Source organism: Oncorhynchus gorbuscha, linkage group LG07, assembly GCF_021184085.1.
Source record: "Oncorhynchus gorbuscha isolate QuinsamMale2020 ecotype Even-year linkage group LG07, OgorEven_v1.0, whole genome shotgun sequence".
Classification (NCBI taxonomy): Eukaryota; Metazoa; Chordata; class Actinopteri; order Salmoniformes; family Salmonidae; genus Oncorhynchus; species Oncorhynchus gorbuscha.
The window spans coordinates 25,369,380-25,394,821 of NC_060179.1; the positions used below are offsets into that span (position 1 = coordinate 25,369,380).

General features: G+C 43.2%; 1 protein-coding gene across 3 annotated transcripts in view; it reads right to left on the reverse strand.

The window, feature by feature from the left end:
- Positions 1-205: 205 nt before the first annotated feature.
- The window catches only part of LOC124039698 (late secretory pathway protein AVL9 homolog), a 32,210-nt gene continuing 6,973 nt past the window's right edge, over positions 206-25,442 (reverse strand). For 2 of the 3 annotated variants that reach the window (XM_046355948.1, XM_046355946.1), the window contains exons 3-16: positions 18,873-18,961; positions 18,562-18,633; positions 17,616-17,705; positions 17,363-17,429; positions 16,817-16,857; positions 16,544-16,582; positions 16,223-16,292; positions 15,551-16,083; positions 13,599-13,733; positions 13,006-13,225; positions 12,699-12,816; positions 12,449-12,502; positions 2,242-2,330; positions 206-2,008 (exon numbers count right to left, since the gene is read on the reverse strand). In XM_046355948.1, the coding sequence (XP_046211904.1) occupies positions 1,878-2,008; positions 2,242-2,330; positions 12,449-12,502; positions 12,699-12,816; positions 13,006-13,225; positions 13,599-13,733; positions 15,551-16,083; positions 16,223-16,292; positions 16,544-16,582; positions 16,817-16,857; positions 17,363-17,429; positions 17,616-17,705; positions 18,562-18,633; positions 18,873-18,920 (1,707 nt within the window). In that variant the 5' untranslated portion in view covers positions 18,921-18,961 and the 3' untranslated portion in view covers positions 206-1,877. Of the gene's footprint in view, positions 2,009-2,241; positions 2,331-10,876; positions 11,931-12,448; positions 12,503-12,698; positions 12,817-13,005; positions 13,226-13,598; positions 13,734-15,550; positions 16,084-16,222; positions 16,293-16,543; positions 16,583-16,816; positions 16,858-17,362; positions 17,430-17,615; positions 17,706-18,561; positions 18,634-18,872; positions 18,962-25,442 lie in introns of those variants that run through there. The other variant, XM_046355947.1, reaches the window with a different exon arrangement.

The following is a 25,442-nucleotide window of genomic DNA, read 5'->3' on the forward strand; positions in this document are numbered from 1 at the left end:
TACACCCCCTCTACAGTCTTTTGTTTGGCTGACCTACATACAGTATGACCAGACCATGAATATCTCGCTCTCTTTAACAGAAGCTTACAGAAATACTTTTTTAATCTCTTTTGTTTTGTAGTGCTTATGGAAAGCATTTTTTAGGTACAGAAGCAGTAAAGATGAGGCTGATTTCCAGTTAAGTACAGAAGAAAGTATGAGAAAGTAGATTTGCATGTCTTATATTTAATGCAGCATAAATTAAAACTTCACAATTTAGAATATTTTCAAAACAGGTGAAAAAAAAAATTGCATTGATTTTCAGAGATCAACAAATGAAGCATACAGACTTTAGTTTAAAAGTCAAGACAGGAAATCAAGGAGATGATGGTTCAGACAGCCGGCAAAGATGTTATTACAGTTTAAAAACTGGACCTGGGCCCATGTCTAAACGTCTGAGTCCGAGTGCTGATTTAGGATCAGTTTGGCCTTTTAGATCGTAATTGATAAGGTTATGGGATCCTAGATCAGCACTCTTACTCCAACTTTTAGTGGATACAGTCCCAGATCTCAAAGATAAATATATATACACACTTATTTTCTAAATATGGATCTGTGCCTAAATGTTAAACTAATCCAACAACTTCAATACAAACAGTTGGGGGGGTACTGTAATCATCTCAAAGTAACAAGTATAGGCTAAAGTAGTGCACTTTCTAGGGAATAGGTTTAAAGAGCCTTAGTCAAAAGTAGTGACCTATATAGGGTGCCATTTCAGATGCACGATAGAGCCATATCAGGTAGAGATTGGTTCCAGTCGTGTCGACAGAGGGAAATCACTTATGTACAAGTCCAACAAACTATATACAAGTAATAAATTAGTTATCCCATACTCCAACTATCTTTATAAAAGTTATTACGTGTATAGTGCGGACATGAGGAAAAAGGTTAAGAAAACTGCTTTTTAAGGAATGACAAACATATGTTCCAAATGGCACCCTCTTCTCTTTGTAGTGCACTACTATAGACTAGGGTCCGGTCAAAAGTAGTGCACTATGGTAAGGGTTTCATTTGGGACACGCTCATAGGTTGCCTGTCCTGTCCAGTAAACAGAATAACTTGCTCTGGCCCAGCATCTTACTAATTTACTGTAACAGCTTCCAGCAATGCACTGGTTTCACTGTCAGTATAGTATACACCTTGTTGGAATACAGTTTGGATAAAACACAAAAGGTCTTCCACCACACAGAGAAAAACACACAAATCTGAAGCTCTGAGCATATTTCTGTCGGTCTGTTTAGCACAAGTGGCTATTCCTCTTGTCTGTCCTCCATGCTGGAGCAGTTGTAACCTGGGGATGGAGGGGAGAGGGTACTGCAGACCAGGGTTACATCCTAAATGGCATCTATTCCTAGTGCACTACTTATCACCAGTACCTTATGGGCCCTGGTCAAAAGTTGTGAACTACATAGGGAATCATTTACAAACAAAGACTTAGATCCCTCTGCTGTATTGTGGTATCCCATCAGAGGCCTGAAACAAATCCTTCATAAAATAAAACCTATCCTGCCCACCTGACCCCGGTTCCTTCTGTAACTAGCTGGTTCTGAAAGGAAAAGGGAGAGGAGTGTGTCACGTCGCATCCTGTCTCCTCACTGCCTCAACTGTATTGGAGGTCACTGTCCAAGATCCCTCCCCTCTGACCTTCTCCAATAGGCTTTGAGAAGGAGCTCAGGAGAAAGGATGCGGGGGAATCAGGGAAAGATTCATTGAGAGACATTCAGGGAAGGACCGTTGGAGGGGGTTAGGGTATCCTCAGCTCCTAGGCTTAACTCATGTTGGCTAAAGCCCGTGACAGAGGCTAAGGCTAGGTTAGGAGGCAGGCAGCAGGTAGGTGGTCAAGGCTCGGTAGGTGACTGAGGCTCAGGGGAGGCTGTGGGAGTGGCTAAAATAGCAGGCTGGGCCAACGTAGAGAACCAGGACGACATGGCTGACTTAGCACTGATTAACACTCCACCCACCGACTGACCTGGAGGATGGAGACAGGAAGGATTGTGGATAAGATATACAGTTTTGTACTGAACAATCCATTTCTTAGAAATTAATTGATGAAAACAAAGCCATCCGGGAGTGAATGTTAGTTAGCAGTACTCGGTGTTGACTATTTTTGAAGGCCAGTTTCCTGGACTACAAATCCTTCACAGGTGGCTTAATTTGAGTCTGGGGAAAAGGTTGGTTAGAGAGACTGACTGTCGGTCTCACCTACTGCCTTCCCGGTCTGCACGACACTTCGACTGGTGGTGATCACAGCTGCTCCAATTTTCTTCCCCCGTTCGCTGTTCTGCACCGAGCTGAAATTCAGCAAGAAAAAAGGGATATTCAGTCACGACCAACCATGTTGCACCCAGAAAGAAACCCTGGGTAGCGGTGACACATTTCTCAACTAAAATATTTCTACAACCTGTTGTAGTATAGTACTGCATAACTCTGCGGAAGTAGAGAGAGAGTTACTGTCACCGGTGGTCGAATCTAAGTATCCAAACCAAGCCAACCTGAGACTAGAGCAGCCAGAGAGTGTCCGCTTGTTGTCCCGGGTACATTTCACAACATACACACAAATAAATCCAGCCTGGCTGTCTCTTTTTAAAATCACCCAGATGTCAACACACACATTACAGTCCCAAGAAGGTCAGTAGTCCTGGTCAAATGATTGGATAGATATAAGCATTCTCTTCTTACTAACCTCAGTGACAAGAGGATAGATAGCATTGGTGTAATACCTAGCTTCACCTTGCCTTCTGATTGGCTAGGTAGAAGGTTTTCGCTATATTGCTTAGACTTATCCAATCCTCTCAGATCTCAGGACTAGGGGTCTATTTGGAATTCGGCTATGGTGTCCCGTGACTCCGGCATCAACATCAGTGCCCTTTGTGAGCCCCTCCCTACCTGGCACCTCTTATGGTTGGCACTAGCACCAAGGAACTCCTACACTACATACTGTACAGGATACTGTCAGTCACAGTACACTACGTACAGGATACAGTCACAGTACGTACAGGATACAGTCACAGTACGTACAGGATACAGTCACAGTACGTACACGATACAGTCACAGTACGTACAGGATACAGTCACAGTACGTACACGATACAGTCACAGTACGTACAGGATACAGTACACTACACTATGTACAGGATACAGTCACAGTACAGGATACAGTCACAGTACACTACGTACAGGATACAGTCACAGTACAGGATACAGTCACAGTACGTACAGGTTACAGTCACAGTACGTACAGGATACAGTCACAGTACGCTACGTACAGGATACAGTCACAGTACACTACGTACAGGATACAGTCACAGTACACTACGTACAGGATACAGTCACAGTACGTACAGGATACAGTCACAGTAAACTACGTACAGGATACAGTCACAGTAAACTACGTACAGGATACAGTCACAGTAAACTACGTACAGGATACAGTCACAGTACACTACGTACAGGATACAGTAACAGTACACTACGTACAGGATACAGTAACAGTACACTATGTACAGGATACAGTAACAGTACACTATGTACAGGATACAGTACACTACGTACAGGATAGACGACACTACATGCAGGATACAGTCACAGTACACTACGTACAGGATAGAGTACACTACATACAGGATACAGTACACTACATACAGGATAGTGTCACAGTACACTACGTACAGGATACAGTACACTACGTACAAGATAGAGGACACTACATACAGGATACAGTCACAGTACACTACGTACAGGATACAGGACACTACGTACAGGATACAGTACACTATGTACAGTATACAGTACACTATGTACAGGATACAGTACACTATGTACAGGATACAGTCACAGTACACTATGTACAGGATACAGTCACAGTACCCTACGTACAGTCACAGTACCCTACGTACAGTCACAGTACCCTACGTACAGTCACAGTACCCTACATACAGTTACAGTACACTACGTACAGTCACAGTACACTACGTACAGTCACAGTACAGTCACAGTACACTACGTACAGTCACAGTACACTACGTACAGTCACAGTACACTACGTACAGTCACAGTACACTACGTACAGTCACAGTACACTACGTACAGTCACAGTACACTACGTACAGTCACAGTACACTACGTACAGGATACAGTCACAGTACACTACGTACAGGATACAGTACACTACGTACAGGATAGAGGACACTACATACAGGATACAGTCACAGTACACTACGTACAGGATAGAGGACACTACGTACAGGATAGAGGACACTACATACAGGATAGAGGACACTACGTACAGGATAGAGGACACTACATACAGGATAGAGGACACTACATACAGGATAGAGGACACTACATACAGGATACAGGACACTACATACAGGATACAGTCACAGTACACTACGTACAGTATACAGTACAGTATACAGTACACTATGTACAGGATACAGTACCCTACGTACAGGATACAGTCACAGTACCCTACGTACAGTCACAGTACCCTACGTACAGTCACAGTACCCTACGTACAGTCACAGTACCCTACTTACAGTCACAGTACCCTACGTACAGTCACAGTACACTATGTACAGTTACAGAACACTACGTACAGTTACAGAACACTACGTACAGTATACAGAACACTACGTAGAGGATACAGTACCCTACGTACAGTTACAGTACACTATGTACAGTTACAGAACACTACGTACAGTTACAGAACACTACGTACAGTTACAGAACACTACGTAGAGGATACAGTACACTACGTACAGTCACAGTACACTACGTACAGTCACAGTACACTACGTACAGTCACAGTACACTACGTACAGGATACAGTACACTACGTACAGGATACAGTACACTACGTACAGGATAGAGGACACTACATACAAGATACAGTCACAGTACACTACGTACAGTCACAGTACACTACGTACAGTCACAGTACACTACGTACAGTCACAGTACACTACGTACATGATACAGTCACAGTACACTACATACAGTCACAGTACACTACGTACAGGATACAGTCACAGTACAGCTGAAGAGAATGGACTTCTGTACTGAAGCCTTGTTCACACTGCAGGCCTTAATGCTCAAATCAGTTTGGTTTTTCAAATCCGTTTTGGAATACAAGTGACCAATGTTCCCTCTAAGCTGCACGCGTGCGCGGCCACGCAGAACAAATGCTCCTGACGAACAGCTGTTGTGCTGACGTTGCTTCCAGAGGCAATTTGGCACTCGGTAGTGAGTGTTGCAACCGAGGACCACTTAACAATAACATCACTTACAGTTGACCGGGGCAGCTCTAGAAGGGCAGACATTTGACTTACTGACTTGTTGGAAAGGTGGCATCCTATGTCGGTGCCACGTTGAAAGTCACTGAGCTTTTCAGTAAAGCCATTCTACTGCCAATGTTTGTCTATGGAGATTGCATGGTACGATTTTATACACCTGTCAGTAACGAGTGTGGCTGAAATAGCCGAATCCACTAACTTGAAAGGGTGTCCACATACTTTTGTTTATATGGTGTATCTGTGTGTGTACGGTGTGGGTATGTGAGTGCATGTGCTTGTGTAGTCCACCATGTAGGGAACAGGATGGCATTTGGGAGACACCCTCCATCTCTGTCCCACCACAGACTGTGAACGTCAGTGACAAACCACAGCCTTGTTGCTGTTGCACAGGGGACAGGACACCAGACCCCATTTACCTCTCTCATAGCCTCCAGTGGTGGTTGCTAGGAGCCTGGGCGACAGAGTGACACCAATCCAGTGTCCGAGCTCGGACACCGGCTCGACCACACAGACAGGCCCAACCTTCACTGCCTGACCCAAATAAACAGCCATGTAGGTCCAGCCCAGCCCGCTCACAATAAAACAGATCCCCCTTTATGTCCCAAATGGAACCCTATTCCCTACATAGCCCTATGGCCCCTGGTCAAAAGTACTACACTGTAGAGGGAATAGGTTGCCATTTGAAACGCAACCGTCTGTTGGCACGGCAACGGTCGGCAGCCAGCCATGGACTCCGCTCTGCTTGCTGCAGGGCCAGCACAAAGTCATGCAGTCACGTGGCTTTGTTTTCAAAAACACATCTCTGTCTCTCTATGAGTGGAGAGCTCGCTGTTGGCAACAAGAGATAACAGATGAATAGGAGAGCTGTGATGAACCTAACAGTATAATACAGACGCAATATTCACCACTCTCTCTCTCTCACCAGGACGTCAAGCAGATTTGTTTTCTCGTTTTCAGAGAGAGTGTAAAATAGTACGGGGTATGAGGAAAGAAGCCAGCTAGGACCTGGTCAGGACAAAGACTGGTCATTGTGTGAGGTGAAACTGAGTGACAGGACCAAGAGGAAAGAAAATAACTCAGTTTCTCCCAGTCTTTGTTGACCACCATTCTAGCCTACCCAAAGACCTGAATACAAAGCCCTTACACCCCTACCACCCCCCTAGACTCCATGTTTATTGATGCAGGGAGAGAGGAAAGAGGGAAAAAGAGAGAGAAAGAGAGTTCCACTGTCATTGAGTGATGAGGAAAACAAGGAAGCTGGCAGACTGGGGTCTGACTGGGGGGCCCTGATGACTGACGGCTCCACTGACCAATTAGGGCACACGAAAATTCAGTATGGGACGAGATGTTTCGAAACAGAATTAAATGGGATGGTACTACCTGGATTTGGTCCAATAAGAACGGTTAAAAATGTTTTGGTACGTTTTGCCTTACTGAACAGTACCCTCTGTTTTATTTTGTCCATCTGTCAGTGACGAGAGGGAAGCCTCACACAAATGTCATTAAACACCTGACTCTTTCACATAAGACAGTCACAGTGGGAGGGAAGTAGAGGCACACACACACAGATCGTGAGACATGCTGAATACCAGTACTCCTGTGTAGAAAGGAACCCAGGCTGCTCTTATACAAAGTGAATGAAGCAGGAAATGAGTTTCATTTATTCCTTAAGAGCTTACATGGCCAACTGCCAAATTCCCTGTCCGACGAGTGAGTCCCATATTCCCTACATAGCGCACGCCTAGGAGCCTGGTTAAAAGTAGTGCACTTTATAGGGAATATGGAGCCATTTGGGACGCAGACTCTGACTCTACATCCAGCCTGTTATATCCAGAGATTACCATGCAGGGGGTGTAACACCCATACTCCCCTACAGCACCTTGACTGCATGCCAAATGGCACTCTATTCCCTACATAGTGCCCTACTTTTGACCAGTCATATGGAAAATTCACCGTACAAAAGGCATGCTTTTACATTCCTTTGGAAAGTTGGCCTATATATGCAACCACTTCATTGTGTGAGTTACACTATCAAATCAAACTGTATTTGTCACATGCGTCGAATACAACAGGTGTCGACTGTGAAATGCATATACATATACAGATAGATAAACCTGTTGCATTTTATTCCGTGGCAGGCATTTTAAGTGAGCTGATACTCATCGCCACGAAGCTTCTGTAACGTACATCAAATATAAATCTATGCAGTTCAGTTAGGTCTGACCAGCTTCTGAAGTCATTTCCTGCTCTGAGAGTTCGCCACTCTCGCTCTACCGCTCAGAGTTCAGGAGGATTTTCAACAGCGCCCCAGTCTGTTTGTTTGTTTTCCATTACGTCAGAGTTCACTGGGGTCGTGCATGTCGCTGAATAGCGAAGGGGAATGAGAGAGAACCCATATAGTACCATCAAGCAGATCTCCCCATGTTCTCACCATAAAGCTATCAATAGAGGATGAAGACACGTAGCCTGTGTCCCAAATGGCATCCTATTCCTTATGTGCACTATTTAGGGAGTAGGGTGCTATTTGGGAGGAGTATGGAATGTAACCTTAGAGGCAGGGTTGGAGATAAGGACCTGGGACAGTCAGCATACGGCGGGATCACATTTCCTCTGCACTTTCTGTAACGTAACCACCCCCCCCCCCCAAAGACGGCCAGCAAGGTTTTTTGAGAATGAACCTCTCATCATTAATGTAGAGAGTTAAATAAGAGACCTGGTGTCTTTCTTTATTACCATCACAAGCAGGGAACAGCAATTAGTAGCTTAGTACTCTATGAAATGGTGTGACTGCAGTGAAACATTGCAACTCGTGCCTTCAGAAAGTTTTCATACCCCTTGACTTACACATTTTGTTGTGTTCAAAATGGATGACATTAATTTTTTTCTTATCAATCGACACAATACCCCATAACGACAAATTGAAAAGATGTTTTTAGAAAATGTTGATAAATGTATTTCAAATTAAATACAGAAATATTACATTTACATAAATATTCACACCGGAGTCAATAATTTGTGAAAGCATCTTTGGCAGCGATTACAGCTGTGAGTCTTTCTGGGTTTCTAAGAGCTTTGAACACCTGCATTGTGCCACATTTGCCCATTATTATTTTCAAAATTCTTCATTCTTCAAGCTCTGTCAAATTGGTTGTTAATCATTACAACCATTTTCAGGTCTTGCCGTAGAGTTTCAAGTAGATTTGCCACAAACATACACTGCATACGGAAAGTAATTCAGACCTCTTTACTTTTTCCACAATTTCCACATTTTCTTTCGTTACAGCCTAATTCTAAAATTGATTTTTTTATTTAATTCCCTCAATCTACACACAATACCCTATAATGACACAGCAAAAACAGGTTTTTAGAAAGTTAAGCAAATTCATTAAAAAAAAATAAAAAACTGAAATATCACATAAGCATTCAGACCCTTTACTCAGTACTTTGTTGAAGCACCTTAGCAGCGATTAGAGGCTGGAGTCTTCTTAGGTATGACGCTACAAGCTTTGCACCTGTATTTGGGGAGTTTCTTACATTCTTCTCTGCAGATCCTCTCAAGCTCTGTCAGGTTGGATGGGAAGCGTTGCTGCACAGCTATTTTCAGGTCTCAACAGAGATGTTCGATCGGTTTCAAGTCTGGGCTTTGGCTGGGCCACAAGGACATTCAGAGACTTGTCCCAAAGCCACTCCTACATGGTCTTGGCTGTGTGCTTAGGGTCATTGTCCTGTTGGAAGGGTTTTATCAAGGATCTCTCTGTACTTGGCTCCGTTTATCTTTCCCTCGATCCTGACTAGTCTCCCAGTCCCTGCAGCTGAAAAACATCCCCACAGCATGATGCTGCCACCACCATGCTTCACTGTAGGGATAGTGCCAGGTTTCCTTCAAACGTGACGCTTGGCATTCAGGCCAAAGAGTTCAATCTTGGTTTCACCAGACCAGAGAATCTTGTTTCTCATGGGCAGAGTCCTTTAGGTGCCTTTTGGCAAACTCTAATTTCCGTCTGGGCACTCTACCATAAAGGCCTGATTGGTGGAGTGCTGCAGACATGGTTGACATTCTGGAAGGTTCTCCAATCTCCACAGGGTTCTTGTTCACCTCCCTAAACAAAGCACTTCTCCCCCGATTGCTCAGTTTCTTGGTGGTTTCAAACTTCTTCCATGTAAGAATGATGGAGGCCACTGTGTTCTTGGGGACCTTCAATGCTGCAGAAACGTTTTGGTACCCTTCCCCAGACTGGTGCCTCGACACAATCCTGTCTCAGAGCTCTACGGACAATTCCTTTGACCTCATGGCTTGTTTTTCCCTCTGACATGCACTGTCAACTGTGGGACCTTATATAGACAGGTGTGTGCCTTTCCAAATCCTGTCCAATCAATTGAATTTACCACAGGTGGACTCCAATCAAGTTGTAAAAACAGCTCAAGGATGATCAATGGAAACAGGATGCGCCTGAGCTCAATTTCAAATCTAATAGCAAAGGGTCTGAAAACGTATGTAAATAAGGTATTTCTGGTTTTTATTGAATTGCTAAGCCTCCAAAATGGCACAGCGGTCTAAGCCACTGCATCGCAGTGCTAGAGGAGTCACTACAGTCCCGGATTCGGTCCCACGCTGTGTCGCAGCCGGCTGCGACTGGGAGACCTGTGTGGCGGTGCACAATTAGTTCAGCGTTGTCCGTGTTAGGGGAAGTTTGGCCGGCCAGGATGTCCTTGTCCCATCGTGCTCCAGTGGCTCCTTGTGGCGGGCCGGGCGCATGCTGACTCTGGTCGGCAGCTAGACGGTGTTTCCTCCGACACATTGGTGTGGCTGGTTTCCGGGGTAAGCGAGCAGCGTGTCAAGAAGCAGTGCGGCTTGGTAGGGTCGTGTTCCGGAGAACACACAGCTATGCCTCTTCCGAGTCTGTATGGGAGTTGCAGCGATGGGGCAAGACTAACTACCAATTGGATATCACGAAATTGGGGAGAAGAAAGGGGTAAAAACTACAACAAAGAATTTAAAAAATAAATGTAAAAAGTGAATTGCCTAGCCAAATTTTTGGCAGCTTTGCTTTAGTGCCTTGTTGCAAACAGGATACTAGTTTTGGAATATTTTTATTCTGTACATGCTTCCTTCTTTTGACTCTGTCAATTAGATTAGTATTGTTCAGTAACTACAATAATGTTGATTGATCCTCAGTTTTTAATGGCTGTGATAGGAGAAAGCTGTTTTAAAGTCACCACTTGTCTCATGGTGGAATTCCTGAGCGGTTTCCTTCCTCTCCGGTAACTGAGTTAGGAAGGACGTCTATCTTTGTAGTGACTGGGTGTATTGATACACCCTTCAAAGTGTAATGAATAACTTCACCATGCTCAAAGGGATATTCAATGTCTACTTTTTAAAAGTGTTTTATAATCTACACTATAGGTGCCCTTCTTTCTTAAATTCACTGCTCGACTGAGGGACCTTACAGATAATTGTATGTGTGGGATACAGAGATGAGGTAGTCATTCAAATATTATGTTAAAACACTATTATTGCACACAAAGTCCATGCAACTTATTACATGACTTGTTAAGCACATTTTTACTCCTGAACTTATTTAGGCTTGCCATAATAAAAGGTGCAGAATACTTAAGACTGATGACATTTCAGCTTTTTATTAACTTGTTAAAATGTCAAAACACATCATTCCACTTTGATATTATGGGGTATTGTGTGTAGGCCAGTGCCAAACAAATCTACATTCAATCCATTTTAAATTCAGGCTGTAACACAACAAAATTTGGAAAAATTCAAGGGGTGTGAAAACTTTGAGGGCACGAGGTTATATAATTATAGTAATTACATAATTACAGACAATGACTAAGGAGATTAGAATATGGCGGAAGGGAGGGCGATATGCACATCCTAAACTTGAGACGACCGGTGCTGGGCAAAAAAATATTCAAACAGATTGAGTAGAAATGTTGTATATTTGGGTGCAGGGAAAAAAATCACTGGGAAGCAGCAATATATATTATTATATATTATATTATTATATTAATATTCCATGTTTGGGCCTCTCGTTCCTTTATCCCAGTTTAGACTATGGCCAATACACGAGGAATGACCCCATAGTGTCATCTTGGAGCCTTCCAACTTGGTTTGGGATTAATTTCCCCACTTTGCTCAGAATAGAAGTTATACCAAGATGGTATTTTGAGTCCATTAACCTCAAAACGGGAAAAAATATAAAATTTCACTGCAGGTGTTCTGCTGTACACTGAGGGTAAACATATTCAAAGTTACCTATAACATTGGTTGTTATCCATTTACCCTGATTTCTACCTGTTGGTCATCAACAACACAACTTGACTCAAACTCTCCCCTCAAAGACTGATTTACATGTCTTGGCAAAAAATAGATTCTCTATCACATAACTGACTTGAAAATAACAACAATGGGAGATTCTCATTTAGGCAAAAGTCTGTCCTCTCCTCGACTCCTTCAGTCCTCCTCTCCTCTGTGACCCGGAAACAGATAAGTGGTTGAGGAGTGTCAATTCGTTAGTCGGTGAACCGAAGAGTATGCTTCCCTCCTCGATGACCTACTTCGGCCAAGGATACAAGAGCCTCCTCCTGGCGGCAAGAGCAGGAGTGTTTTGTTAATGAGCCACGCCCTCTTTGAATCAACGGTTGGTGCGCACGTTTAAAAAACGATAGGATACTTTTCCTTTCATCTATAAAATGTATTGCACAACTAACTTTATTTGTTGTTGGTTTTTTAATCACTTGACTCATTTATTTTGGGATTCCACCCCTCTAAACATTTGCCCAATGGGGGAAGGACATACAAGCGCATATTTGTTCATGATTACCTTCCACCTTTCCCAAAAGGAGGCGAGGCAGGACGGAGGAGAGAGGACGCAGAAGTTGAGCAAAACCTATTGTAAGTCTCCCTATATGCTGACCCACAGACTAAATTCTACCTGGCACAGAAACCCTTCTAAATTCACCACTGGGGGGCAGTCATCTATGTTTTCGTGGTACTGTCATTTAACTGATTTAGAGTAAATACACATTAGATATAGCTTATATTACAGATGCTTTATGTATACGGGTAATCAATAGATTTCAATGAAGAATTAAGTACTCACTGTGAGAATCTTAATTTCAGATCAGCAGCACTGTACTGCCCTTGGAACGGATGGCTGAGAAAGAAGAAATAACACAAGTCATTTTACATCAGAAGTACATTTTTTGTAAATAATTCATTGAGAAAGTGTAGCAACATCATTTGGCATATCCAACCACCCTCCCATCCCGCCACCCCCCTATATAGTGCACTACCTTTGATCCTTACGGGCCCTGGTCAAAAGTAGTGCAGGGAATAGGGTGCCATCTTACCCTGGGGTGATCTTGGCCATGGCTGGGTGTTTGTTGCTGAACCACACTCTGTAGTTGTGTGTGATCCTCCAGGCTGAGATGAAGGGCGTGCCCCAGTCCGCTAGCAACTTCTCATTGTCTGGACACAGACACACACACAGAGGAGCATTTAGCTGTTGAAATCATCTGAGACAAATGACTAGAAGTAGTATAGTCAAGTTCAGCGATGCGAGCAGGAAGTGATCCCACATGGAATTAGTAGTAGGACTAGAGGAAGGTGTTTTCATTCATGAGAAAAGAAACACATCCCTGGCAATAAGTGTCCTACCTTCTTGTAAGGTAGAGGACAGGAGAGAATGGACGTAAAGTCCAAACTGGGCCCTAATCCATTCGTCCCCCCCCTCCCAGCCAGTCCCATCCAGAAAGATGTCCTCGCGGTTCTCCGTGACGTGTTTGACCAAGTAGTCGGCGAAGCGCAGGTCAGCCGTGGTCAGGCCCAGCAGCTTCCTCAACTCTGGGTCCCCGATCTGGATCTTAGCCTCCTCCACCTAGTAGGATGGACGGACGGACGGACACACACACACAGCAGACAAAGCACTCAGTAACTCAAGATATCTGGGAAAAAGAGGCCAAATCTGATAGGCAGCATACACGTGGGATTCATTATGAAAACAGCATAGAACTACAAAAAATAGAGAAGGACAAGATCACTATCTGTAATCTAGAATCAGAGAGAACCGTTTAAAAACAGACCAATGTTCTCCTAAGCTCTCCACTAATTCTCCTCTAAGAGTAGCAGACTGTCAGTACACACTTGAGATCACTGGACCTATGGGAGAGAGGATAGGTTGAGAGATGGAGAGAGGAGTGAGAGAGAAGAGAGTGAGAGAGTGAGGGAGGGAGATGGAGAGCAGGACTCACGTCAACGATAGCGTCACTCAGGTGCCTCTGCTGACGGAAGAGAATGTTGGTTGCCCCAGCGACAAAGCCGCGCACCGTCACGTCTGACAGCAGGTGGTGCTGCTGCAAGGCCATGTAGGGCAGGCACAGGTAACCCTGGCAACCACAGGCATAGAGGTTAGAGTGTGTGGTTATCCTTCGTCTTGATCTGAGGCTGTATGTATCAAGCGTCTCAGAGTAGGAGTGCTGATCTAGGATCAGGTCCTCTCGGTCTATGTAATCTTATTCATTGTGATTGAGAAGGAAAACTATCTATGTCTCTGGTGAGTGGTACTTTTTTTGTTTTTAATCTTATGTTAAGTTGACGCTGGACAATAAAGTTTTCAAATTTGTACCTTGGTGAAGATGGTGATTAGGATCTCTTTTAGTTCTCATTTGGACTAATCTTACAAGAGTCCTTAAACATTCAAATACAATTTATAATACAATCATATTTTCACATTTAACACTGTTACAAACAGACATAATACACTAACATATTGATCAGATAAATACTCAGTCTAAAAATATATATTGATTCTTCATCTACCATAGTCCAGCACAACTTTCTTATGTATTATATTTAAATTGTTTTAAAGTATTGTTTAAATCTATATGTTGAAAGGTTTCTGGTTTGCTCAGTTAAATTATTCAATTTCTTTATTGCTCTAAATTGAAATGTTATTTTGCCTATTTCTCTTTTCTGTCTGGATAACACAAGATGGTGGACAATCTATTCCTAGTATTTACAGAATGTTTGTCTCTTACCAACTGAATACCGTTGTGAATAGAATTTGGCTGTTTTAAATGTATATTTGAAATGAAATAAGCATGTTTGTTTCAATTATCTTGTTAATTGGATGACCAACCAAGAGCATTGCGCATGACTACAACAGAAGAACCATATCTCCACCTTAAAACAATCCTTGCTGCTTTGTTCTGTGCAATCTGCAGCCTCCTAATTTCACTTGATGATGCATTTCCCCAGACCACAGAACAGTAGTTCACCTGACTCTCAATTAATACTTGGGTTATTTGCTTAAGAATCTTTCCCGGTAAATATTTAGTTACCCTTCTGATCATGCATGCAGTTTTAATTTATATATTTTTACATACGTTAGTGATTTGAGATGACCATGATAAGCAGTTGTCTAGCTGCATCCCTAGTAGTTTGGTTTCTGCCACTACCCCATCTCATACTCTCATCCATCTCCCCATCTCATACTCTCACCCATCTCCCCATCTCATATTCTCATCCATCTCCCCATCTCATACTCTCACCCATCTCCCCATCTCATATTCTCATCCATCTCCCCATCTCATACTCTCACCCATCTCCCCATCTCATATTCTCATCCATCTCCCCATCTCATACTCTCATCCATCTCCTCATCTCCCCATCTCATATTCTCATCCATCTCCTCATCTCCCCATCTCATATTCTCATCCATCTCCCCATCTCATATTTTCATCCATCTCCCCATCTCATATTTTCATCCATCTCCCCATCTCATATTTTCATCCATCTCCCCATCTCATATTTTCATCCATCTCCCCATCTCATACCCATCTCCCATCTCCCCATCTCATATTTTCATCCATCTCCCCATCTCATATTTTCATCCATCTCCCCATCTCATATTTTCATCCATCTCCCCATCTCCCATTTTCATCCATCTCCCCATCTCATATTTTCATCCATCTCCCCATCTCATATTTTCATCCATCTCCCCATCTCATATTTTCATCCATCTCCCCATCTCATATTTTCATCCATCTCCCCATCTCATATTTTCATCCATCTCCCCATCTCATATTTTCATCAATCTCCCCATCTCATATTTTCATCAATCTCCCCATCTCATACGTCACCTCATCTCATATTCTCATCCATCAATCAATATAAAGTCAAAATACCCTAAAAAAAAACATACCTTGGTGAAGATGGCAAGTGGCAGTCCGTACTGGTCCTCCTCCAGGCCTGACACTAGGCCCTGAGTGACAGCTACCTCCCCCCCTTGCCCTGCTGACTGGCCCTGGGGCTGAACTGTGATGGGGACACCTGGCTCTGGGTCAAACGTTTCAGGGTGCTCCACGCCCAAACCTCCTGTCTCAGAGTCTTTTGGAATGTCCTCCAGCACGCTAGGGTCCAGTGTCTCCCAGTCGCTCTCTGACGAGTCTGGGGAGGTACGGGAGGGGGGCTTGAGGTTTGTGCTTGCCCCAGCTGGGATGGAGGTGTCTGAGGGGGAGGCTGTCCGCTGCGAGGCCTCCGTGGAGGTGGTGGTGGTCTGGTTCTCACCGAAACCCTCCTCCCCAACCAGCTCCAGGGTAGCATTGGTGATGTCAGTGACCGAGACAGAGACAAACTCCTCAGCCCCCGACACACACTCCAGCAGGCTGATGTCGTCTGAGACACTGCTCTTGGGCTGGTAGTGGGACGAGTCGGCCAGGCCGTGTTCTATCATGCCTAGAGGAATGAACACATAAGATGAGGTTTGACCTTTGAACCCCCACGATAAAGAAACAAACACTCCAGAGGAAAAACTAACTCTACATGAGTAGAATATGTAGAATCATAATGGTAGGACCGCTATGCTGGTGCTCACCTGGGAACAGTGACAGTACCGTCATCAGAGCTTCTACCAGTCTGTTGACTGGAGATACGTAGAACAGCACCTGGAATAGGAAACACACACACAGACACACAAACAGTAAGGCCATGTATTCTGACTACAAGCCCCTAGAGGGAGTTATGCGGGTAATGTCTTGTGGTATGATGACGATTAATGACGCGGTGCTATCTTGCTATGAAGTCACCGTGTGGGGTGTCATTTATGATATGCTGTCATGTTGTTGTTGATGACTCACATGCCCAGAGTAATTCCCCATTGTGATGATAGATGGATAGATTTAATTGAAATCCTCACCTTCTTCTCCAGCAGAATCAGTTTGAAGAGAATAAGAACCTAAGTGGGTGAATGAGAGAAGAAGCATGTCAACAACACCACAACGACTAACCACAATCTGGGCAGGGTACACTCCATTCCTTTATGGGGCACTACTTTTGACCAGGGTACATAAGGGCTCAGTTCAAGGCACTCTGGTGAAAAGTAGTGCACTACATAGGGAACAGAATGCCATTTGGTACGCACACTAGATGTTTACAAGCCATTTGATGGCCTCAAAACACATTAATTTACCTTGTGTCGAAAGTGCAGTATTAAATCTCTTGGTGACATACCTGTCGGGAGAAAATGTGTACATCAAGAACGTGACATTTGCATGAAGGAGGACATTTATCATACGTGTAAATTGACGTCCCAAATGGTACCCTATAAAGTGTTTTATTTTACCAGAGCTCTATGGGCCCTGGTCAAAAGTAGTGCACTATATAGGGAATAGGGCGCCATTTGGAACACACACCACATGTTTTGGGGCATTACTCAAAGTCACGCAAAAAAGAAGACCGAAGACATCCTTAAATAGGACAGTCCTCTTTCTGTAAGCTGATCTGAACACCATAACAAGTGACACAATGGCACACCTGACTGACAGATTTCTATGGCTAATCTAGGACAGACACCACAGACAGGATCATTCAACAGCAGCCATTTTAGTGAGAGCAGATTGCGAGTGAGAGTCTGACATGCTCCACAGCCCTGGTCTGTGTCCCCAAAATGGCAGCCTAAATAGGGAATAAGGTGCACCTAGTGTTGGAGCCAGATAGAATAGCAGGACAATTTTACCCAGGAACACTTGTGATCCCTCCAGAGCCGTTCCTCTCAGAGAACCGTTCATGTGTTCATACAACTCCTACAGATGGAGGGAGAGAGAAGGAGACAGAAAAAGAGAGACAGAAAGAGAGACAGTCAGAGAGGGAGCGAGAGAGAGAGAGAAAAGTTAAGGTTCTAAGTTCAATGTTTCATAAACACAAAAGGTCACAAACCAAAGAAGAAAGTGATTCAAGCCTTTGTGATTCAAAACTCTGAAAACACTCACTTTCAATATGGATATCTGTGAGAAGTCTTTCTCCTCAAAGTAGGCGTGTGTGATGAGCTGTAGTTTAGCTTGGAGAAGACCGTACAGAGGCTGAGGAGGAGAGAAACACTCATCAGTGAGTGAGTGAGGGCAGTCAGCCCAGCCTAGTGTGTGGTGATTAACATCTGTCAGTTTGTTTATGTGAGGAAGCGAACCAACTTCTCTTAGTCCTGACCAGAAATAGCCAGCAAGCCCCCCCGGCCCGCCACAAGGAGTCGCTAGAGCGCAATGAGCCAAGTAAAGACAAGTGGGGATTTACAGTATACACACTATAAACACAGTTTTGGTGACAAGATTAATAAAAAAACTAAATTCTAATGACTTATCCTGGAAAAGGATTTAAAACAGCCTACACAGTTTTATGATTCTGGTGTTTCCTCCACCATACCAGCTCTCATTACCCAAGGAAGCGTGCCCCTTCCTGCCTTGTCAGCTGTTCCGTAACTGTGAATTATGGGAGCTGTCCACTGACCCCCAGGGGTCACAGGCTGCATCCCAAATGGCACCCTATTCCCTATGTAGTGTATTATTATTATAAAATAAATAAATAAAATAGGGAATAGGATGCCATTTGGGACAAAGTCAGAGTGCTCCAGGAGACCTTTTCCCAGAGAGATCCCCAGCCCCAAATCCAACCCCCAGTCTCAAACTGCCAACACACGTCATCAGACAAACAGGAGTATCCTGGGGATACTGACAAGGTAAAAATCTGTCGTTCTGCCCCTGAACAAGGCAGTTAACCCACTGTTCCCCAGTAGGCCATCATTGTAAATAAGAATTTGTTCTTAACTGACTTGCCTAGTTAAATATATTAAAACAGGACCTCGAGGCAGACACTCCCATCTCCCCCTGCTTCTAGACCTCTTCCTTCCTCTCTCACAACCTTGTCACATGTTAGCCGACTCACCACTCGACTGAGGACACACACGCTCTTCTGGACCGTCTCCCTGGTGACGTCAGCCAGTCGGACCTTCAGGGACTGAAAAGGAAAAACAACCAACGTTTTGAGGCATACACCTAATGGCACGTCCGCAAACAGTCCGCAAACAGTCCGCAAACAGTCCGCAAACAGTCCGCAAACAGTCCGCAAACAGTCCGCAAACATAACCACAGAGAGAGCAAAGAAGAGACACTACTCTGCTTTATTTTGTGTAAAGCAGCAGAAGACACAAATAGTTGTGTCTCTTGAATATTAAAGTGCCATGAGGGGGAACCAACCTTAGCCTCTATTTGGCGATAGCAGGAGACTCCATACACACACTTCATATCTGCTCCACTGAAAGGAGGGAGGTGAAAATACACAGTGTCTGCAAAACAAAACATCAACGGCTTTTTAGTGGCTATTTCCAAGAAGGATCTTCTTGCAATGAATGATGTGTGGTTGTTGTTCCTACAAACCGTAGGCTAGTTAACTACACTGACTGGAGGTCGCTCTGGATAAAAGCATCTGCCAAAGTTGATTAAATGTAAACATTTAATTACATATAACATCTCTGGACCGTTACTGTTCTCTCTATTTAATTAGGCTGATTGTTAATTAGCCAATCAAGCATGCAACAATCATTCAAATTACACAGTAGACTGAACATCTGTTGTTGTTGCATTAAAATATAACTGAACTAACTATCTGTGACTTCAATAAACCGATAAGAGATTCCAAGCATTTGACAGTTATTACAGTTACATAAAGCTAATAAGAGCATCAAGAGGACAACATAAAAAGGAGGAAATGGTTATCTTGTCTAATGTGGATTGTATGTGGATACAAGGAGCAATGGAAATTCATTCGATTTGATGAGAAAAGATCGGGTCGCATCTGGACCGACGCCCATGATGAAGAGGGAGTGGTTTTCGAATGTTGTAAAGGCTGACTCCGATAGCTACAGGAACACAGCAGCAACCAACAACCCATCACATCTCTACAAGGCCAGTGAGTGACTAAGCAGGCAGGGCTAAGCAGGCAGGATGGGCTAAGCAGTCAGGATGGGCCACAGCTGTACTGCCTTGTGCATTTCCCTCCCCAGTAGCACTAAGCTCAGCTCTGCTCCCATGAACTCTGCCATCACATGCACGAGTCTGTCTCGTGTTGTTGATGCTGTTGCTCTTATAGCCTGACTGCACTGCAGCAGAATCACTCAGTAATAAAATCTACTGCGTCACAGAGGGTTTATTTGCATCCTTCAAGCAAGCAGCCACTGAACAAACATACACACTGGGCCTATAGTGTGAAATAGCTGAGGACTGAAAAATATTGGGAGTGTAATTAGGCTAATACTCAGTCTCCAAAAGCTGTATGTAGGCCTATAACCACAGAACAAGAATGAGATTCTAATTCTATGGCTATAACAAACTTCTTAAAGGGGGGCTGAACTTCTTGATTTAGCCTCTGTATCAATTCTCCTCATTAGGAAATGTGACAGAATGAGATTTGCATTTTGGAGGGGTGCTTTGATGTGGATGTCTTTTGTGTATGTGTTCGAACATGGGAAGCGTTCTGCCAAAACAATACACAGTTACAGTCACTCACCCTTCCAGATAACTTTCCTCAGCGTACACATCACTGACAAACTGAAATGGTCCACCCACACAGACAGTGTGGTGAAGAAGGCGCAACAGCGCCTCTACAACCTCAGGCGGCTGAAGAAATTAGGCTTGTCACCTAAAACCCTCAAAATTTTACAGATGCACAATTGAGAGCATCCTGTCGGGCTGTATCACCGCCTGGTACACGGCAACTGTATCACCGCCTGGTACATGGCAACTGTATCACCGCCCACAACCGCAGGCTACATTATACAGGCTACATTTGCTAAGGAATTATGCCATTGGTGCTGTGCAAATCAAAATTCCAGGATGATTTGTTGCAATTGTGTAGGGCTATATTTTTGCAGTTAAGAAAAAGGCAATAAAATAACTGGGAGTAAGCCCCAAACGGCACCCTATTCTCTATGTAGTGCACTACTTTTGACCATGGAGCAATAGAAACCAGAGAGCTCTCACTCTCCTTAGCACCATATCCATGTCCCCTCCCCAGTCCCTACACCAATCATTGATCCCTCTATTGACAGAGCCACTCTCGTGACAGACAGGTGTCATCTAGGCTCTCTAGTGCCACGAAAGCACAGGTGGAGGTGTAGGACCCACACAACTACCCCCACAGAGAGGTCTCTCTCTCCCTAACTGCAGTTCTGAGGGGAGGGGGAGTGAGGCTCTAAGATACTCCACACCAAGGATGCATCCCAAATGGCACCTATACCCTATATAGTGCACTACTTTTACCCAGGTCCCAGAGAGCGAGAGAGAGAGAGGGTGGTGCGGTTTGCACAACACATCACCGGGGGAAAACTACCTGCCCTCCAGGACACCTACAGCACCCAATGTCACAGGAAGGCCAAAAAGATCATCAAGGACAACAACCACCCGAGCCACTGCTTGTTCACCCCGCTACCATCCAGAAGGCGAGGTCAGTACAGGTGCATCAAAGCAGGGACTGAGAGACTGAAAAACAGCTTCTATCTCAAGGCCATCAGACTGTTAAACAGCGATCACTAGCACAGAGAGGCTGCTGCCCACATACAGACTTTAAATCATTGGCCACTTTAATAAATGGACCACTTGCCACTTTTATAATGCCACTTTAAAAATGTTTACATATCTTGCATTACTCATCTCTATATACTGTATTCTATACTATCTATTGCATCTTAGCCTATGCGCTCGGACATTGCCCATCCATATATTTATATATTCTTATTCCATTCCTTTACATAGATGTGTGTATTAGGTATTGTGGAATTGTTAGATAATACTTGTTAGATATTGCTGCACTGTCGGAACTAGAAGCACAAGCATTTCGCTACACTCGCAATAACGTCTGCTAATCATGTGTATGTGACCAATAAATTTCATTTGAACTTTAAAAACACTAACTAGGTCTTGTATCTGGAAGTAGCTTAAAGTTTTTTCTCCAATCATCAGGTGTGCACCTTGTGGCAAAATGGGTTTGACTTTAGATAGCTGATCTGTTGGGCTAGTTAGGGACTGTCAATAAATTACACAATGTAAATGGGACAATATTTTCATGTTGCACACCTTTTAGTTGTCTCATTATATGCATTTAATATTTGTAGATTAATTTCTACAATTAAAAGTTGCTTTGAGGTTTTAAAGTCATTGACATTTAAAAATATATTGTCCCATGTACATTGTGTAACTTACTGATGATTCCCAACTAGCCTCATAGGGATATTGAATGTCAAACCAAATTTGCTGTTTATATTAAGAACCACATTCCTGTAAAGATTAGAGAGGATCTCATGTCAAATACTGTTGAAGCAATATGGCTACAGGTTAATCTGCCCCACCTAAAGCCCATTCTGGTGGGAAGCTGCTACAGACCACCACGTGCTAACAGTCAGTATCTGGGTAACATGAGTGAAATTCTTGATAATGTATGTGATATCAACAGAGATATATTTTCTGGGTGATTTAAATATTGACTGGCTTTCATCAAGCTGCCCACTCAAGAAAAAGCTTAAAACTGTAACCTGTGCCTGCAACTTGGTTCAAGGTTATCAGTCAAACTACCAGGGTATTTACAAACAACACAGGAATGAAATCATCAACATGTATTGATCACATCTTTACTAATGCTGCAGAAATGTTCTTTAAAGCAGTATCCAGATCCATCGGATGTAGTGATCACAATATATTAGCCATATCTACGAAAACCAAAGTTCCAAAGGCTGGGCCTAATATAATGTACAGTGGGGCAAAAAAGTATTTAGTCAGCCACCAATTGTGCAAGTTCTCCCACTTAAAAAGATGAGACCTGTCATTTTCATCATAGGTACACTTCAACTATGAGACAAAATGAGAAAAAAAATCCAGAAAATGTATTTGCAAATTATAGTGGAAAATAAGTATTTGGTAAATAACAACAGTTTATCTCAATACTTTGTTATATACCCTTTGTTGGCAATGACAGAGGTCAAACGTTTTCTGTAAGTCTTCACAAGGTTTTCACACACTGTTGCTGGTATTTTAGCCCATTCCTCCATGCAGATCTCCTCTAGAGCAGGGATGTTTTGGGGCTGTTGCTGGGCAACATGGACTTTCAACTCCCTCCAAAGATTTTCTATGGGGTTGAGATCTGGAGACTGGCTAGGCCACTCCAGGACCTTGAAATGCTTCTTATGAAGCCACTCCTTCGTTGCCCGGGCGGTGTGTTTGGGATCATTGTCATGCTGAAAGACCCAGCCACGTTTCATCTTCAATGCCCTTGCTGATGGAAGGAGGTTTTCACTCAAAATCTCACAATACATGGCCCCATTCATTCTTTCCTTTACACGGATCAGTCGTCCTGGTCCCTTTGCAGAAAAACAGCCCCAAAGCATGATGTTTCCACCCCCATGCTTCACAGTAGGTATGGTGTTCTTTGGATGCAACTCAGCATTCTTTGTCCTCCAAACACGACGAGTTGAGTTTACCAAAAAGTTATATTTTGGTTTCATCTGACCATATGACATTCTCCCAATCTTCTTCTGGATCATCCAAATGCTCTCTAGCAAACTTCAGACGGGACTGGACATGTACTGGCTTAAGCAGGGGGACACGTCTGGCACTGCAGGATTTGAGTCCCTGGCGGCGTAGTGTGTTACTGATGGTAGGTTTTGTTACTTTGGTCCCAGCTCTCTGCAGGTCATTCACTAGGTCCCCCCGTGTGGTTCTGGGATTTTTGCTCACCGTTCTTGTGATCATTTTGACCCCACGGGGTGAGATCTTGTGTGGAGCCCCAGATCAAGGGAGATTATCAGTGGTCTTGTATGTCTTCCATTTCCTAATAATTGTTCCCACAGTTGATTTCTTCAAACCAAGCTGCTTACCTATTGCAGATTCAGTCTTCCCAGCCTGGTGCAGGTCTACAATTTTGTTTCTGGTGTCCTTTGACAGCTCTTTGGTCTTGGCCATAGTAGAGTTTGGAGTGTGTCTGTTTGAGGTTGTGGACAGGTGTCTTTTATACTGATAACAAGTTCAAACAGGTGCCATTAATACAGGCAACAAGTGGAGGACAGAGGAGCCTCTTAAAGAAGAAGTTAAAGGTCTGTGACAGCCAGAAATCTTGCTTGTTTGTAGGTGACCAAATACTTATTTTCCACCATAATTTGCAAATAAATTCTTGAAAAATCCTACAATGTGATTTTCTGGATTTTTTTTCTCATTTTGTCTGTCATAGTTGAAGTGTACCTATGATGAAAATTACAGGCCTCTCATCTTTTTAAGTGGGAGAACTTGCACAATTGGTGGCTGACTAAATACTTTTTTGCCCCAGTGAATAAGAGATCATAGGAATCACCACAAAAGTTATTGTATGTTATTGATGTAAAGAATATCTTTTGGTCTGTGGTGTGTAATGAGGAGCAAACAGACACGGCACTTGACACATTCATGAAATTGCTTAAAGCAGTTGCTAATAACCATGCACCCATTAAGAAAATTACAAAAAAAACTGTTAAATCCCCATCGATTGATGAGGAATTTTAAAAAATATGGTTGAGAAGGATGAGGCAAAAGGAATGGCAAATAAGTCTGGCTGCACAACCGATTGGCAAACCTATTGCAAATTGAGAAATCATGTGACTAAACTGAATAAAAAGAAGAAGAAGAAACATCACTATGAAACCAAGATAAATTAAATAAAGAATGATAAAAAAAGCTTTGGAGCACCTTAATAAATGAAATTCTGGGGGGAAAAAAGGAAAACAGCTCCATCATTCATTAAAACAGATGGCTCATTAAATCACAAAACCAACTGATATTGCCAACCACTAATGATTTTTTAAATTGGCAAGATTTGCAAATTTAGGCATAACATGCCAGCAACAAATGAAAACACTACACATCCAAGCATAACTGACCAAATTATGAAAGACAAGCATTGTAATTTTAAATTCCGTGAAGTTAGTGTGGAAGAGGTGAAAAACATATTGTTGTCTTGATAACAATGACAAGCCACCAGGGTTTGACAACTTGGATGAAAAATGACTCACGATAACAGCGGATGATATTGCCACTCCTATTTGCCACATCTTCAATTTAAGCCTATTAGAAAAGCGTGTGCCCTCATGCTTGGAGGGAAGCAAAAGTCATTCCGCTATCTAAGAATGTTAAAGCTCCCTTTATTGGTTAAAATAGCCTACCAATTCAGCCTTTTACCAACCCATAGTCAACTTTTGGAAAAAAATGTGTTTGACAAGATACAAATGCTATTTTACAGTAAAACAAATTGACAAACTTTCAGCATGCTTATAGAAAATGACATTCAACAAGCACAGCACTTACACAAACGACTGATGATTGGATGAGAAATGATGATATTGATCATAAAAAGATTTTGAGGGCTGTTTTGTTAGACTTCAGTGCGGCTTTTGACATTATTGATCATAGTCTGCTGCTGGCAAAACTTGTGTTATGGCTTTACACCCCCTGCTATATTGTGGATAAAGAGTTACCTGTCTAACAGAACACAGATGGTGTTCTTTAATGGAAGCCTCTCTAACATAATCCAGATAGAATCAGGAATTCCCCAAGGCAGTTGTCTAGGCCCTTTACATTTTTCAATCTTTACTAATGAATTGCCACTGGCTTTGAGGAAAACCAGAATGCCTATGTATGCGGATGACTCAACACTATACATGTCAGCTGCTACAGCGACTGAAATAACTGCAACACTTAACAAAGAGTTGCAGTTAGTTTCAGAGTGGGTGGCAAGGAATAAATTAGTCCTAA